We start from the raw sequence: 15,602 nt of genomic DNA on the forward strand, positions 1-15,602 counted from the left end.
AGCTGACTGTGTCTACATATAATTTATACATTCATGGTCGTATCAAAAAACCTTCTGCTGCAAGTTCAGTTGCGTCGTAGGACAGACGAAGCAGCTTGTCAGCGCTCGTAGCGAGAGAAACCGGGTCAGATTTCACACCCCAAAAACAAAAATGCTGTCTGAAGCGTTAGATAAGAGCCAGAAAAAAGAAAGGAGGAGGCATTGGAAATCCGGCTCAGTGAGTTCACGCTGCGTGCTGCCGTGTCCCTTTCCCTGATTGGATTACATATTTAACGGAACAAATTAGAGCCCAACAAAAGGGTGTCGGGTTGCCGCGTTGTCTCCTGGCGGCTGGAAACGTTCATCTTCACATGCGTCTTTCACATTGGTCACACGTGCACATGCATATATATATATACCGCATGCACGGCCACGCCGCCGACTCAGCGCTACTGCCGTGCACGACGGGCGAGGCCCGTCTCCGGGTCCCCGCCGACGTGTGACCTTGGAGAACGGCTTTCTGGGGTTCATGGGGAGAATGAATAATGTATTTCTTTCGTATTAAAACCTCAATTAGTGCCAGCGAAGGTGATGAATGGCTGGGAGTGTTAATTGAATTAAATATAGATTTAAGTGTTGCTGTGGGAGCTCATTGCAGATTCCTCAGCCAGTAAATTGCAGATTGTACAGTAATGGGACAGTGTGTGTAATGTATGTGTAACCAAACAGCATTCCTCGCCGAGCCGTTGATCTGTGAAAGTGCGCGATGCGTCTTCATCCAAGTCCGGACCGCTGTGACAAGTGACGTTTTAATATTCTCCGACCCGCTCCTCTGTCTTGTTTGGCGGCGTACACGCAGCCGCACTCCTACGCGCCCGCCACGAGAAGAAGAAGACCGCCGGCCCCGTGATCACCGGGAACCGCGGTGAAGCTTCTACGAGCAAAGAGCCGAGGGAAACAAGCCGTGAAGGGACGCTCCCATGAGGCACTGAAGAGGAGCGGCGCCGATGTACAAACGTGAGTCTCGTGAAAAGCAAGTTTGTCGGGTGGTCACGTGACACGAGAGGAGGCGGGGAGCGAGCTGAGGGAGAAGGTCGGCCCAGGTCAGCCCGCTGTAAACGAGACGAGGTGGGGGGGGGGGGGGGGGGAGGTTGAAGCCGGGTCATTCACCAGCTGTCACTCAAAGGGCCCGCACTGGGTCTGAGTAACACTAGAGCTGTACTGTGTTACACTCCACTTAGGCTCCTTTGTTTCAACTGAGTTTATCTTTGTGGACCAAACATCTGTGTTGCAATTATTTCTACATACTCGTGTCTAAGTAATTAGTTTAATTAATCAATGAATAAACACTCAACCTTTTCATGTGAAGAACTAAACGTTTTTAATCGAGGCCTAAGATTCTGTGATTAAAATGCTATACTGTACTATATACTATATACTGTATGTGTGAAGCCTTCTGGCCCAAACAGAATCTGGGTATTGTCAGAGTTGCAGCGGGGCCTACGAAACGTTTGAGAACCTCTAATCAAAATATATAATACAGAATTGTGCCTGACTTTCCTGCTTAAACCAAACTTTCTACGTAAGTGCATTGAGTGTTTTTTGAGGAGGGAACGCAGCTTGATTCTTATGCCTCTAAAGTAACTGACACCAGCTCAAGTGCGCGCTGTTACACTGAACTCTGCGGTGGGGCCTAAGCGGTGTTTTGTAGCAAGTGACAATAGCTTCAGATAAGGTTTGACGGATGGCCTTTAGCTGCCCCCCCCCCCGCCCCTCTCTCTGAACTCGCGATGTGAGTCACATAATGAGGCCTGAAACCTAAGAAGTAGATCTGATGGCCTCGACTCTCGTCTGATTGAACTGCGCATTGTGCACATAGACCAATACTTCTGGTCCTGGGACGGGACCCCTCTGACCACGCTGATTATCGGGGGGAGGGGGAGGGGGGGGGGCGGCGCAGAAACACTGTGACAGCAGATGGGGTGATGAATGAGCCGTGCGCACGTGTCCCTGTCTGTGCTTCAGCGTGTGGTCTGAAGCCCGTTGGCCAGTGCGTTTAATTGTTAAATTACCCGGAGGAGCACCAGGGGTCACGTGAGGTCGGGCCAGGAGCGGAGAGGAGAGCACGGGAGCAACTTTACTCAAACCGCAGACGTCATGGAGGACTTTTTCGGAACCGGCGTGTCCTTATAAAAAAAAAAGACACTGTTTAATGTGTCCTACAACAAAATGCATCCCACAGGAACCCACAGGTAACCGGCTGAGTGATACCACATTGGAGTTTAGCCCAGGTGACCAAACGGGTCAGATGGGGCAGATACTGATCTGAACAGTATCTGCTCTTCATGGTTCCTTTCTGCTTAGTGTTGGAATGGGACGGGGACGTCGAGGCTGCCGCATGACCACGAACAAAGAAACCCAAGGTTGCATGAGCTCCCTCACCAGGTCTGTGTGCCTTGGGCACCGCCATGGTCATGACCCGACTGACATCCTGAGGTTTGGGCGGCGAGGCGGTGAAGCGGCAGATGCCCGACTCGGACGGCGTGCTGGAGGTCAGGCTGTCGGTGTAGTCGTTGGTCCCTGCCGTCATCTGCTCCGACGACGTGTCGGAAATGAAGCACTCGGTGATGGTGAACTTGGCGTGGCGGAGCTGCTCCTCCATCTTGGCGTGCTCGTAGGCCCTGGCCAGCTCCTCGTAGGTGGAGGACGCGCTCTCCGTCGACACCATGCTGCTCCGCGCGCGATCTGAGGAAACACACGTTTGATTCCGCTTGTGCGCGACGGTGACACAGACTCGCCCCCCCCCGGTTTCCATCCCCCCTCTACCTGTATCCTGAGAGGGGCTGACGCTGTAGCTGTCGCTCTCCTTGTCCACGGATCCGGTGGCGCGCGGCGTGGGCAGCCTCCAGTCCGTGGTCAGCGTGTGCGAGGAGCTGGTGGGGTGGGGCCGGTTGAGGGTCCACTGGCTGGCGTAGCGGCTGCGTGCCGCCACGGGACCCGCTTTGGCAGTGCGTCTGGCAGTGGGATCTGGTGGGGGAAAGAGCCGGATGAATTGTGGGAGAACGTCATCAGTCTAAGTCCTGTGACACAACATTAACTTGCACATTTACCAGAATGACTCTCTTTGCATTCTAAAAATAAATAGATACGAGTGCTTGAAATTAAACTGCAAATCAATATTGCATTCATCAGCATACATCAGAGTTTACCGACAGTCACCTCGGACTGGATTGAGCCCGTGGGAGAGTGTTTCATTTGAAAAAGAGTCAAATTATTGAATGAGAATAAAATATTCCATCATAATCCTCATTATGCAGAAAACAAATGACGTCTTTCGGGATGGCTTCAAACAAACAAACATCATTTTCTTCCATCAGCCGGGGGCCTAATTTAGGAATCCAGCCACCTTCAGTTCCAAGTCAACTCTGTGTTTGGATCATTCATACAGCTCATATGCAAACAGATGTTTGGATGTGGCTCATCAGTAACCAAATAGTTTTGGTTACTCCATAGCTGGAATGAAGAACTGGGAAATGTATGTATTCCCTGCTGTACTGGGGTACAAATCTACAGTTCAACCCTTCAGTGAACACAAACCATTACATCCGACAGCTCTCTGGAATGACATCATCATCCATCTTAAGCCCTCACTGTCTCCATACGGACATATAAATAGTATCACATTCAGCCTGACCGGCTGCTGCTCTGTGCACCGCTGGGCCAAACCACAGTGAGACCCTTTAGATTTTGGTAATTGTAGTAGCTTCAGACAGTAATCAGCGGGGAGAGAAGGGGCAAAATGATGCAGGTGTTTGGCCGACAGCAGGAAAAAAAAGAAAAAAGAAAGGGATGATTCAGCAAACCGTGATCACGCCCCGCTGGCCAGGTTAAACAAACCGATGGTTGCACAGTGCGTTTTATGTCCTTATGTTCATGTTTTTATATTGTAATTTGTGTAGATAGACATACTTTTGGTGCAGGCAGATAATAAACGTAGAAAGCAAGCTCTGCTAATGGAAGAAAGTGGATTCTTTTCTTTTTAGCAGATTGTTGCACAGGTACTTCTTGCTTCAGTAGGAAGCCGCTGTGCAGCCCGGAGGCCGCTGTGACTGCGTGACCTCGGGGGCGGGTCTGGGAGGAAGGGGACACCTGACACGTGGTCACTTTTCATGGTGCAGTCTGTGAAATCTGTCTATGAAAATGAAACTAAGCGGTTTCAGGAGGAAAGCTGGCAGTTCTTGATTCCCGAATTCAGACCGACCAAATGACACTTAACAACGTCACAATATTGTTAGTAACAGAGTACTTTTTTTTAGTGTTAGTAGTAGAAGGAAATAAATATTGGGCACTGACGGTGGTGGGACTCACTGGTTCCAGGCCTGGCGTCGGACACGTCCACCAGTGGTCCAGTGGCCTGGGACAGAGACTGGTAGTGGACTGTGTGGGTCACTGTGGAGGACTTTTGCTTATTCGTCTCCCCGAAGTCGTTGTCTGTCAACAGCACGGTGGACCTGTCATCTGGCAGGTGAACAATAGGGAAAGGGAGGAAGGAAGTGAGAAGAGGGAGATAGAAAAAGAAAACATTTATGCCGGTCAGGAGGACACAACGGATCTGGTGAGCGAGGACCGGAGGGTCTCTCCTGGAGGGTCCTACCGATCGTCTCCATGGTGTCCCTCTCCTCGATGAGCAGCTGGGCTCTGGGGATGTCGATGTGCATTCTGAGTGTCTGCTGCTGCTTGTTCACCGTGTCTGGAGTCCGCGTGTTCTTACTGAGCAGATGAAAGAGAAAATGTCATTACTTTTCAGCTGCGTGGTTTTGCATTGTATTGCAGAAATGCTAATTCAATTCCATTTAAGTTGATAAGTGGCTGTAAGAAGGCCAGAGGGACGGAGCGTCCCGAGTGCAATATATTCGATTTTCACTGAACTGTACTGTAACTCTGGTCTACATTGTGATTCATGGTCGCTGCTTAAAGGAAAACAGCAGTAAATTAAAATTAAGCATACATACCTCATCAGCATTTCTGCCAGGCTTTTGGCATCTGTGGAGTCAGCAAAGAGCTGGTTAATGCCATAATAGTACCGTCCAAGTTGATAAGCTACAGCCGTGGACATACAGTACAGTCACTGACAATCCCACTCAGAAAAAGGCAACCAAGGCGTTATTAGAGTTGGGTACATTTAAAGGGGGGTGGATGGGTACAGAGGAAACAACTGCTGGTGTTTCCAGAGGGAAAAGTGTAGCCTCAGTTTAACTGTGCTGCTGTGTAGCATAACAGTATTTAAATGTGTGTGTGGGCAGTTCAACATGTAAGTATAGAAACAACAGGTGCTCTCGCTTGGCGACTGAATAACCTTTAGTTTGTTTCTTGTTATTAAAAAAAAAAACCCACCTCGGAGTCTCTTGAGCCTCTGCTCTCTCCGTCTCCTCTTCAGCACCATGAGCATGATGAAGACCAGGACGGCCACCACCAGGACGGAGGTGATGGTCACCACCATCTTCAGACCTCCGCTGCCGGACATGTTGTCCGAGACGGGGTCTCCGGTTTTCAGCAGGGGAGGGATGGTACCTTTCATGAGAAATTAGACATCATGAGAAATCTATGGGAAACAAATTTAAAGAGAAGCTGTTCTGTTCATTTTATGCCACATCCACAATAACAATGTTGAAAAACTATGAGGACTGTAACTTGAGGGACTTTTAGTGGGGAAAAAAAAAGAATTGAATAAATATTCAAAAAGTCTGCTGTTTCTTACAAGATAAGAAACCGTTTTCTTTTCTTCACAATTATTCCGATAATGAAAATTGAATAATGATAATGAACACATTATCATTATTTTTTATCTATTTGGCGATCGTCCTATCACTTCCTCGCATAAAAGTATATTGCAACAGTGATGTTAAGCAAAGAAATCACAAAGCAGTAATCCAATTAACGTCAACATTATAATCAAACAAAATCAATAAAGCAGCGGCGGGTGTGACTCCACAGACCAATCAGGGCGTGTTTATCTATCCACACGAGGAACAGCCAGAATTGCTTTTTTAAGATGTGTGGATCAGCTGGAAGAAATGCAGCTTAAGGGATTTGTATTTTTTTTGAGTTAAGGATTACAACAAAGTCTGCACATTAAAATCATGCATGTGGAAAATCAATAGTCTTAATTCCTTATCGTTTTTCACTCCTATAATCTTTGATTACGTTGCTAAAGAAGTGATGCAATAACAAATACTTGTTTCTTCACCAAATGAAAGCAAAATGGATTTCAGTATGTTTTATCTCCTGCTCAGAGCTTTAAGAGTATTTTGACGATGGGGATAATAACATGAAACGCGATTATTTGGGTAACAGTACGTTTTCATACGGTCCTTAGTCATCGTAGGAGACTGAACGCGTGCTTTTACTCTGCTGTCAAACTGTCAATAGCAGAAGCAAATCCACTCACACGTAAAATCCTGACAGGCCGCTAAACACGTCTCGGGAAAAAAAATAAATGAAAAAGCCCCTTTCGTAGGAAACTAATGAATAGTCTGGAGCGCTCATCCTCTGCCATCCTTCCTCACGGCTTAAACACTTCCTTTGTGCATGACTGACACAATCTGCAGCCTGAGGCAAATAACGCTACACCACCGCGGAGGATCGGATCGGCCGCCCCGGGTTTCTTCCTCGGCCGAGCCGTCTGAGAACCTGTCAATTCCCACAAAGGCTGACAAAGAACGTCTTAAATCCCAAACACTTACGTACTGTAACGGGAAAGAGTGGCACTTCAGGCCGAAACTGCCCGCAGTAATGAAAGGGTGATACGCTGCGCTTAACTGGTTTTGCAGTGATTTGAAAAAAAAGAACAATTTGAACCTCATTTCTACTCGGTTTGTGTGTTGATGTGAAACAAAGCAGTGTTTCACATTGCTTCCAAACTGCGTTAGAGAGCGACTGTAACAAAATCTGATTACACATAAAGAAGGATAAAACAAACCCTTGTTGTCGGGTTATATACTAAAATTTAGCATTTTGGAGACACTTTACCAAACCTTAAATTACAGCTGCCTTGCTCCTTCACCCCGAACCGGTGTGCAACTCGGTGACAATCCCTTCCACCCAAACTCACTTCCGTCTGCATTGAGAGTGGCGAAGGTGATCCTCTTTTCCGCCGAGCCGGCGCTGTTGGTGACCTTCATCTGCAGTTCGTACCAGGTGGCCTCCTGCAAGTCGTACAGGACGTAGCTCTTGGTCAGCGACGTGCGCTGGGCGGTGGTCCAGGTGGCCGAGTCCACCGCTCGGTACTCCAGTATGAAGGAGGTGATCGGACAGCCGCCGTTGTTCCAGCCGACCAGGTTGAGCCTGGCCCTGGTGGAGTTGATGCTGGTGAAGAGTTCGTGATCTTTGGCAAACTGCGGCTCTGAGGGGGGCGAGACGGACGAGAATAAATGAATCCATATGGATGGCTTTTACCCCTGACATTTGCCACTATTTGCTGGGTTTTAATGGGAGTTTTGAGATGTTATGATCAATGTGTCATGTCATAACATTTTGGTGAGTGAGATAAGGAATATTTACAATAAAGCTTTGGTAACACGTCTCCCGTGAAAAAATCATCTTAAAAAATTGAGCAAAGTAATTCTGTTTGCTACCTTTCCCGTGGGTCTTGGCTTCAATGATCTCACTGATGCGCCCCGGCCCCACTGCATTCTGGGCCGTCAGAGTGAATTTGTACCAGGTGCCGCACTTCAGATTCTCCAAGCGGTAGGAGCGCTCGCTGGGGCTGATGGGAAAACTGCCCCACTGCTCACTGTTGTCCTCTGAGTACTGCAGGATGTAACCTGGAGCAGAGGGTTGAAAATCAACCAAACGCAATAATCGATTTACACATTAATAAATTATACGTCTATTTCTCTGTAAAGGCTAAAGTGTCAATGTTTTACTTTGTATGATTGTGTAAGACTAATGAGCTCGATAACAGTGGTTATTCAGCTAGTCAAATGGAAGTTATTACCAGTTTCTGACTTGTAAATACCGCTGTGATCAACATACAACTGGTAATAATGGGAGGAAATGTTTTTTTTTTTTACAGTTTATTTACTCTACTGGAACCCGAGGTGAACTAATTCACAATATTTTACATCTTTACAGGATTACAGTTCCAATATAAATCAATTAAGCTTGTAAATGATTGTTGACTGTGTGGCAAGTGGTCACCTATTGGTGGCACTAAATAAAAAGTAATCATGAAATGTAGTCAGCCTGGCTAAAAATAGACAACGTTATGCTTTGGTGTGTGCATCTTGGTGATTGATAACGCTGCGAGCAGGAAAGCAATAACAAATATCACAAAGAAGGCAACATGAACAACTTTTATGGTGACTGCAACTCAGCAGCCAGGAGCAGGTGATGAGAAGCGCGGACGAATTACCACAAAATGGTTTTACTGTGATCACGCGTTCTTTAAGATGGAGAGCTTTAATCTCTCACTTAAACGGACCTAATCTTTCCCGCTGCTTTTTAATCTACCTTTTAGGACTCGAGCATTCAGGCCAAACCACCAGATAATGAGAAACGGGGTTGTAAAGGAGAGCGTCGCGTCGGCGATCGTAGGAGGCTGGAGGGAGGTGATTATTTCTACATGACGGATAACACGTTTAGTTGACGCACATTTGTGTGTGCGTCCATTAACTTGTGATGAAACCGCTCACTGCGTCCTTTCGAATTCATTTTTTTTTTTGCGTTTATGTTGCTCTTACCTCTGATGGAGCTCCCTCCGTTGTCTCCAGGTATCCATGACAATGTGATTGATGTGGTGGTTGTCTTGGTAACTGTGAGGCGCGGCTGATCAGGAGGGACTGAGGACACACAAGGTTAACCGCCAGGTTACTTTATATGCGAAAAGCACTAATAATGCACATCAGGCTATATTTCTATTTTTTAAAATACATTTCAACCTTATTGTTGTAATAACTACGTACAAATATTGCAACTTCTCTTCATGTTTTGAATGCGCTTAAATCTAGCAGAAACGAGTCCAAGGGTTGATGAACGTATAACAGTAATGTAGGCATCACTAAGGGGAAAATGTGCATTAAAAAAACAAACAAAAAAACAAACAAAAGACAAGAAATGGGAGGGAAGGGTAAATCATGCCTACATATAATCAAACATAATAAGAGAAGTGGATCTACAGGAGATGAAAACAGAATGCCGGGTAGTCTGATTACATTATGCTTTTACTTCTGATTTAACTTGCCATATGTTGCCTGAATGTTGTGTTTCACTTGAGATGAATAAAGGCATTTCCACTTCAAGCGGACGCAGGAGAATTCACCGCATTGCGGAAAATGTGTTTGACGCTCACAACTGCCAGGAGGAAGACCCCGAGAACACTGCGCATCTTACTCGTCCCTCGAATGTTGGAACGAAACCTCGTTCGTGCCCGCTCCTGTCAAACTGCATCTGTGTTACGCGGGTGTCTGTCCCCCGGTGCGACATCGTGGCTCCTCAAAGGGAGCTGCAGCGCTACTTGCCTTGGACCTGCAGGTTCAGCGTGATCTCATCCGACCCCCAGTTGTTGCCGGCCACACAGCTGTAGTTCCCAGAATCCTCTGCTTTCACCGTGCGGATGATGAAGCTGCCGTTGCCATGGACGCTGCGCCGCCCGTCCACAAGGACGGGTGTGGGGGTTCCATTGGTGCTGGAGACAGACGGGTACAGCGTGTATCTCGCTTTGCTCGCGCCAGGGCGTCGTGAAAAGCCGCCACATTGTTGTGCACAAGCGTTTGTGTGCGACTTACTTTCCCTTGAGCCACTTGATGGTGGGAGGAGGGTCTCCGACAGCCTTGCACGGCAAAACGATGTCCTTCATCCAGGGAGTGGTCACCGTTCCATTGAACGTCAGAATCCTGGCCGGAGCTGTAACGCACACACACACACACACACACACACACACACAGACAAACGACACACACACAAGTAACGTCAGGAAAGCAAGGCAGAGGTTTTCAAATCCCTTTGGCTCATAAAAAAAGTACTTAATGTGATTAACACACACAAAAATAACAATCCATGCCCTTATTGACTACTCTCTAACAGGAATGCGCTCTGCTTGTTACTGGAGATGCTTTCTGCATCCAAACAACACCGGAGGCCAGCTTTGCCCGGGTACCTTTGGCCAGAGGCTCCACTGTGATCTTCTCACTGTTGTTGCCGTGTCCGGCAGCCGTCACAGCCACCACCCAGATACTGTACTGCCTGTTTCGAGCCAGGTTGGGGATCCTGTAGAAATACGCATCCGGAGACGCCTCAAACTCGCTCATCACCTGTAAAACGGAGCGAGAGGAGAGATTAATGTATCATTTGGCAGCAACGGAGCCCTTTTTTCCCCAACACGTGTTCGGCTTTATGTTCTGCTGTAGCAGCAGACCACGTGCACAGGAACTTAAAAAAAAACAAACAACCGAATATCTTTTGGTTCACAAATGCTATTACCATGGGATGCAGGTTAGAGCAGAAGACGATGTATTTCCTGATGATGCCGTTGAGTTTGAGGGGAGGAAGCCAGGAGACAAACACCACAGAGCTGCTGGATGCGGCAGCCTTCACCCCCGCAGGAGGACCAGGAACTGGGGAAGAAGAGAGCGGTGCAAGGGGGCTTAGAAGAGCCATGAGAAACGTACTGAATACGCATGCCTGGGTAGCATAGCTTTCTTATTGTGCGATGTGTCATCACTGTAAAGCACGAGCAGATATAAAAGTCCCCGCCTCGTTTTATACTCCTGGAAAAGGGTCACGCTGTTGTGTCGGGTGACTTATCATACCGTCCTCTTTAGTGCGAACGTAGATCTGTTCACTGCGGACCCCGTCTCCGGCGTTGGTGAAGGCTAAGACCTGGATGCTGTAATTGGTGTACTTCTCCAATCCGTCCAGCTCCAGAGACGGCTGGTTGGTGGTCACATTCCGGATTTCTCCCAGTTCTGGGCCAGGAGAGGAGATGCAGTTAAAAGCACTCCAGTGCAGCTTAGTGTGATTGTTATGAAAGTGAATATCAATAACATGTAGTATGACCTTTGACTCCCGTCTGCGCAGTGTAATCGTGTTCAAAGGAACGAAGCACTGCTAGTTAAGTATTTAAACAAAAATAAAAAAACTGCTGGATTTCTCTACTCTCTTCTGGCCTGTCACTCACAGCTGAGGCAATGTGCCTCACCGAGTTATTGCATTGTGAATTATTGATGGAGACCAGCCAGACTGGTCGATACAGCCCGTTGAACGTTTAACAGAAAGACACAGGAAGAACCACCGATACCACAGACTGCAGACTTCCTATTTATTTCTATTTTCACTGATACTCAGCACCAGAAAAGCAATCTCATTCTGTCATGTGGTGTGAGAAAAATATCATGCTGGTCATCAAGTAGCATGTAGATTAAAATATAAATCAAAATGTATATTGTAAGGCCAGGTAAGGCTTAATATGGGCATATAATGGGCATAATATGGGCTGCAATTGCTACCACTGTTCATTTATCAGCAAATTACTGTTTGAATATTAAAATTGTTACCAATTATATGATGAACACACAGAAGATTTGAACTCTTTAACCACACCACAGCATATTACAGTAATGCCAACTACACCACAGCAGCCCCTAGTGGATCAACAGGGCGAGTACATGCTAAATGGTACAAAGCTTTTACAGTCTTCTGAACACTCAAAGAGCTTTAACAATGGATGTCTCCATTCAGCCAAACACAGCTACTCATACGCGAGGAATGGAACCACACGGTGGTGTTGGCGGTGGTACCTCCGTCGGGCAGGTTGGCCCAGTAGATGACTCTGTATCCCTGCAGGTTTCCATTGAGAGCCTCTCTGGGTAGAGGCATCCAGGAGAGCGAGATGACCTCGGGGGACTTCGCCACAGCCAGGACGTTTTCCGGTGGCCGGGACGGCACTATCGGGGACACCATGGGGGGAAAGAGGAGGCTTAATGGCGCCAGAGTGGCAGTCAAAGGGACTCTCTGTGCAGGTTCCCTCATTTAGTTCAACAAATGAGTTAAAAAACGTCTGAAACATCTGCTCGGAGACATAAATCTGTTTTGTTGACAGTGAAACAGCACTTGAATCCTTGTCTTCTTAATTTAGGGAACAAAATCTTAGAATAACCAGAGAATGAATAAGTGAAAACAGATTGAAACAGAACGGTTGAATGTTTTGTTTAAAATGTCATGAATAAAGATAACTGTTAAACTCCTTTTTGTACTGTGGGAGAAAAGATCATAATATGAAAATGATTCATTAACAATCAATCTCCAAAATAAAAAAACATGTTCATGATAAAAATCAAAACTTTATATGTAAACAAATTCGCCAACATCTGCTCTTTGATCAAGAGACTGAGGCAGAACAGCCCAGAAGATGTCCTGTCTGTTTGTGTGATGTAATTCTACAAATGTCAAGTAGAGGGAAGCCTTTCCACAGGAATATGCTGAGAGCCTGACTCTCAAACAGAGATGCGGTTCAAAATAACAAGTCCAAACAAATAAAAGCATGTAGACAAAGCAATATATATCACAAGTTCCTCAACAGGGACACGTTGTCATATGTATATATACTGTGTATGTATATATGTATATAGCACATCTGCCCAGGCGCCCCTCCTCACCATCCTCCAGGGTTTTGGTGACGACTTGCTGTGAGGACGGCCCGGTGCCGGCCCTGTTGGCAGCCTGCACCACCACGCTGTACTGAGTGAACTTCTTCAGGTTGTCCAGCACGATGCTCTCCGTGGCGTCTCCTGTGGTGTCCAGGCTGATGATGATGAACTGGTGGCCTCCACCAGGGCTATACTCCCTGTAGCCCACCTGGAAGCCGCGGATCACACCGTTCTGCAGGTGCTTCTGAGGAGGCTGCAAGACGGGAGGAGAGGAGACGGGGAGAAACACATGAGGGCGAACTATTCAAACAAGTCATACATACACAGAATCAGTAAACAATCATGACTAATTATCATTAAACTACTACAGGTTATAAGAGAAGCAGTGGTGTGTAGTTGGACACATTTTTGATAACTGATGCTTCTAATTATGATACTCGTTCAGATAGGTTGCTTATTGATTTATTCTTTTTTCAGAGTATTTTTTCAAGTGGTTAAACTCAAGGGGTTCAAATACAATAATAAAATATAAAAGTCAGTAATATTTGTAGATTTGGAAATAAGCAAAAGGAGCATGTTGAGTAGTACGAATCTTCGTATATTTTCAACTGTTTACATATTGAAGAACTATGAGGTCAACCTCAGCAGATAGAAAATAAATCATCTCTTTGTGTTCCTGCTAGTTTTCCAACTCCTGAAATATTCATGGCAGCCTTGTCTGGACTTTACCTTCCAGGACACTTTGATGCTCTGTGGGGAGGTGGGATCCAGAGTGACATCCTGCGGCGGGCCGTCAGGAGCTGCACATAAAGCACATCGGGCATCATCCATCACGGCCGCGTGCTTGCATTCACAATGACCGCCATCCACCAGACACAAACAAATGCTCCTGTAATTCCACTGGATGGCGCTGTTGAGCTGAGCTGACATTCCCCTCATGTTCTTTGCACATCAGCTTAATGATAATTTAAAAAAATCAACATCATCTTTAACCTTTAAAATATTGTGAGAAATTATAGAAGCTTTGTTTAATTTGAAGTTTATGACTTTGTTTTAGCAATGAATCCAGTAAAACGGGGCATTTAATGTGCTGCTATGCCTGCGGGGGATCATTATAGGCAATAGAAGGGAAGTGAACACTGATAGAGCCGACTGAAAGCAACAGTGAACTGATCTGTTTCCCCAGGTATAAAAGACGACGGCCTCCATTTCAAACCACCATAAAAATAAATTAGTGCCAGATGATTCAACAGGTTTGAGGGGCCACCAGGAAGAAATAGACACTACAGATGAGAAGGAAGGGTCAATTATGTCCGTATTAAACTTGATCTTAGTGACAGTGTAAGAGTAATTCATAGCCAATTTAACTAGAGTGTGGTACAGAGGAAAGTAGGCTTGCATTTCATATTCGAGGGTGAAATTCAACAGACAACTTACCTTCTTTCTGTTCAAATCTTTTCAGATGCTTTTTCTGTCTTCCTGTGAACTTTATGTTGAAATGAGGAAAAACTGTAAAAAAAAAAAAAAGTTGGCTCATGGTTACCTGCTTCATCAGTGGTGATGGTGAGCTCGTTGCTAGGGTTGCTGTTGCCGATGATGTTCTTGGCGACCATGCGGATGTTGTAGGTGGAGGAAGGGTGGAGGTCAATAATTGTGGCCTGGTTGAGCTGCGGTGACACGTCTTTGGTCACCTGGGCTGATAGCCACGAGGCTGCAACGAGCGAGGGGGAGAACGGATGGTCACACCTGGGTTTTTGTTTCCACGCTGCGTGACCGCAAAGCGATCGCTCCTCTGACTACGTAAATACCTGATTTGTTCTTGCATTCGATATCATATCCTGTGATGGGGCTGTTGCCGTCAAAGCCCATGGTCCAGCGGAGGGCTATGGTCCGATCTTTCACCTCGCGGATCTCCACCTCTGGAGGGTCGGGTGGTTCTGAGGAACAGTGTGGAGACAACAGGTTCATCACGGGGAGCAGGATGACGGCCATTTGCGTGGAAAAAATAAAGGACGGAGGAGGATTCCTTTGAAACGGACGCGGTGAAAAAGCCTCTTACCTTGCACCGTCAGCTGTATGATGCCTCGGTCCTCGCCGAAGGAGTTGATGGCGTGACAGGAGAAGAAACCAGAGTCCTCACGCACGGTTGGCATAATCTACAGGAAGACACGGAATTACGCAGGGCATTATGTTTAATCATGTTGTTAATACTTGAAGATTTTAGGATGTTGTGAATGTTTTCCTCCTCTCTGATTTTCATATGCACAGGTACGAGATAAAAAAAGAAAAAACACGACGGAAGGTTGAGCACCACCCAAAAAAAAAGAGATTTAAAGCTCACCACGAGCGTCGAGACGACTTCGTCGGCCACCTCCTTGACGGTGACCACGTAGCGGCTGGTCTCCGGGTTGATGATGCGTTCTTCTTTCTCCCAGCGCACCATGATGGGTTTCTCCCCGTGAGCGATGCAGCTCATCTTCTTCTCCTCGCCCTGCGTGGCCAGCGTGGTGTTGGGGTAGGAGGTGATCATGGCCGGGACTGGACGCAGGAGAAAAGGGTTCAAACATACGATTCCACAACTGCTGTTAGATAGACAACAACAACAACAAAAAATCACCTTTTTGCTTTTCACTAATGGCATCCAGGAAAAAAATTACTGTTAATCTTTTTATTCACCAAAAAATACAAATTTGTAAACAAATCAAACATCGTTTTTTTTTTTTTATGTATTCTCTGCGCTTCCTGTCTCGTACTGAGAAAACTCCTTTTCTCTTTTTCTCTGACAATTATGACAACGGCTTCGGCACTCCAGGGACCACGGTGAACCCGTCTTTGAGTCTACCCGTCTCCCACAACACTTAGAGAGCGAGGCGCAGCCCTTCAGGTAAGCCTGCGCCCGCTTTGATAGTGACAGCCGACTGTAACGCGCCTCTTTTCTGAGGTTGAGGCGGAGCATTGGGGAAGAAAGTGGTGACTCCT

The 15,602-nt window shown here is 46.6% G+C and overlaps 1 protein-coding gene across 4 annotated transcripts in view; it reads right to left on the bottom strand.

Annotated features, from left to right (window-relative positions):
• dscamb (Down syndrome cell adhesion molecule b) overlaps positions 1-15,602 on the bottom strand; it is an 88,491-nt gene that overhangs the window by 2,183 nt on the left and 70,706 nt on the right. The window contains exons 12-32 of one of the 4 annotated variants that reach the window (XM_062561097.1): positions 14,965-15,161; positions 14,683-14,779; positions 14,432-14,560; positions 14,167-14,334; positions 13,353-13,423; positions 12,633-12,876; positions 11,775-11,921; positions 10,788-10,943; positions 10,459-10,592; positions 10,136-10,289; positions 9,765-9,882; positions 9,498-9,664; positions 8,721-8,819; positions 7,614-7,802; positions 7,091-7,381; positions 5,374-5,550; positions 4,992-5,022; positions 4,634-4,749; positions 4,333-4,497; positions 2,806-3,006; positions 2,422-2,724 (exon numbers count right to left, since the gene is read on the bottom strand). In XM_062561097.1, coding sequence (XP_062417081.1) covers positions 2,422-2,724; positions 2,806-3,006; positions 4,333-4,497; positions 4,634-4,749; positions 4,992-5,022; positions 5,374-5,550; positions 7,091-7,381; positions 7,614-7,802; positions 8,721-8,819; positions 9,498-9,664; positions 9,765-9,882; positions 10,136-10,289; positions 10,459-10,592; positions 10,788-10,943; positions 11,775-11,921; positions 12,633-12,876; positions 13,353-13,423; positions 14,167-14,334; positions 14,432-14,560; positions 14,683-14,779; positions 14,965-15,161 — 3,354 coding nt within the window. Of the gene's footprint in view, positions 1-2,421; positions 2,725-2,805; positions 3,007-4,332; positions 4,498-4,633; positions 4,750-4,991; positions 5,023-5,373; positions 5,551-7,090; positions 7,382-7,613; positions 7,803-8,720; positions 8,820-9,497; positions 9,665-9,764; positions 9,883-10,135; positions 10,290-10,452; positions 10,593-10,787; positions 10,944-11,774; positions 11,922-12,632; positions 12,877-13,352; positions 13,424-14,166; positions 14,335-14,431; positions 14,561-14,682; positions 14,780-14,964; positions 15,162-15,602 lie in introns of all 4 variants that reach the window. The other 3 variants (XM_062561098.1, XM_062561096.1, XM_037469689.2) reach the window with 3 other exon arrangements.

Source organism: Pungitius pungitius, chromosome 3 (genome assembly GCF_949316345.1).
Source record: "Pungitius pungitius chromosome 3, fPunPun2.1, whole genome shotgun sequence".
NCBI lineage: Eukaryota > Metazoa > Chordata > Actinopteri > Perciformes > Gasterosteidae > Pungitius > Pungitius pungitius.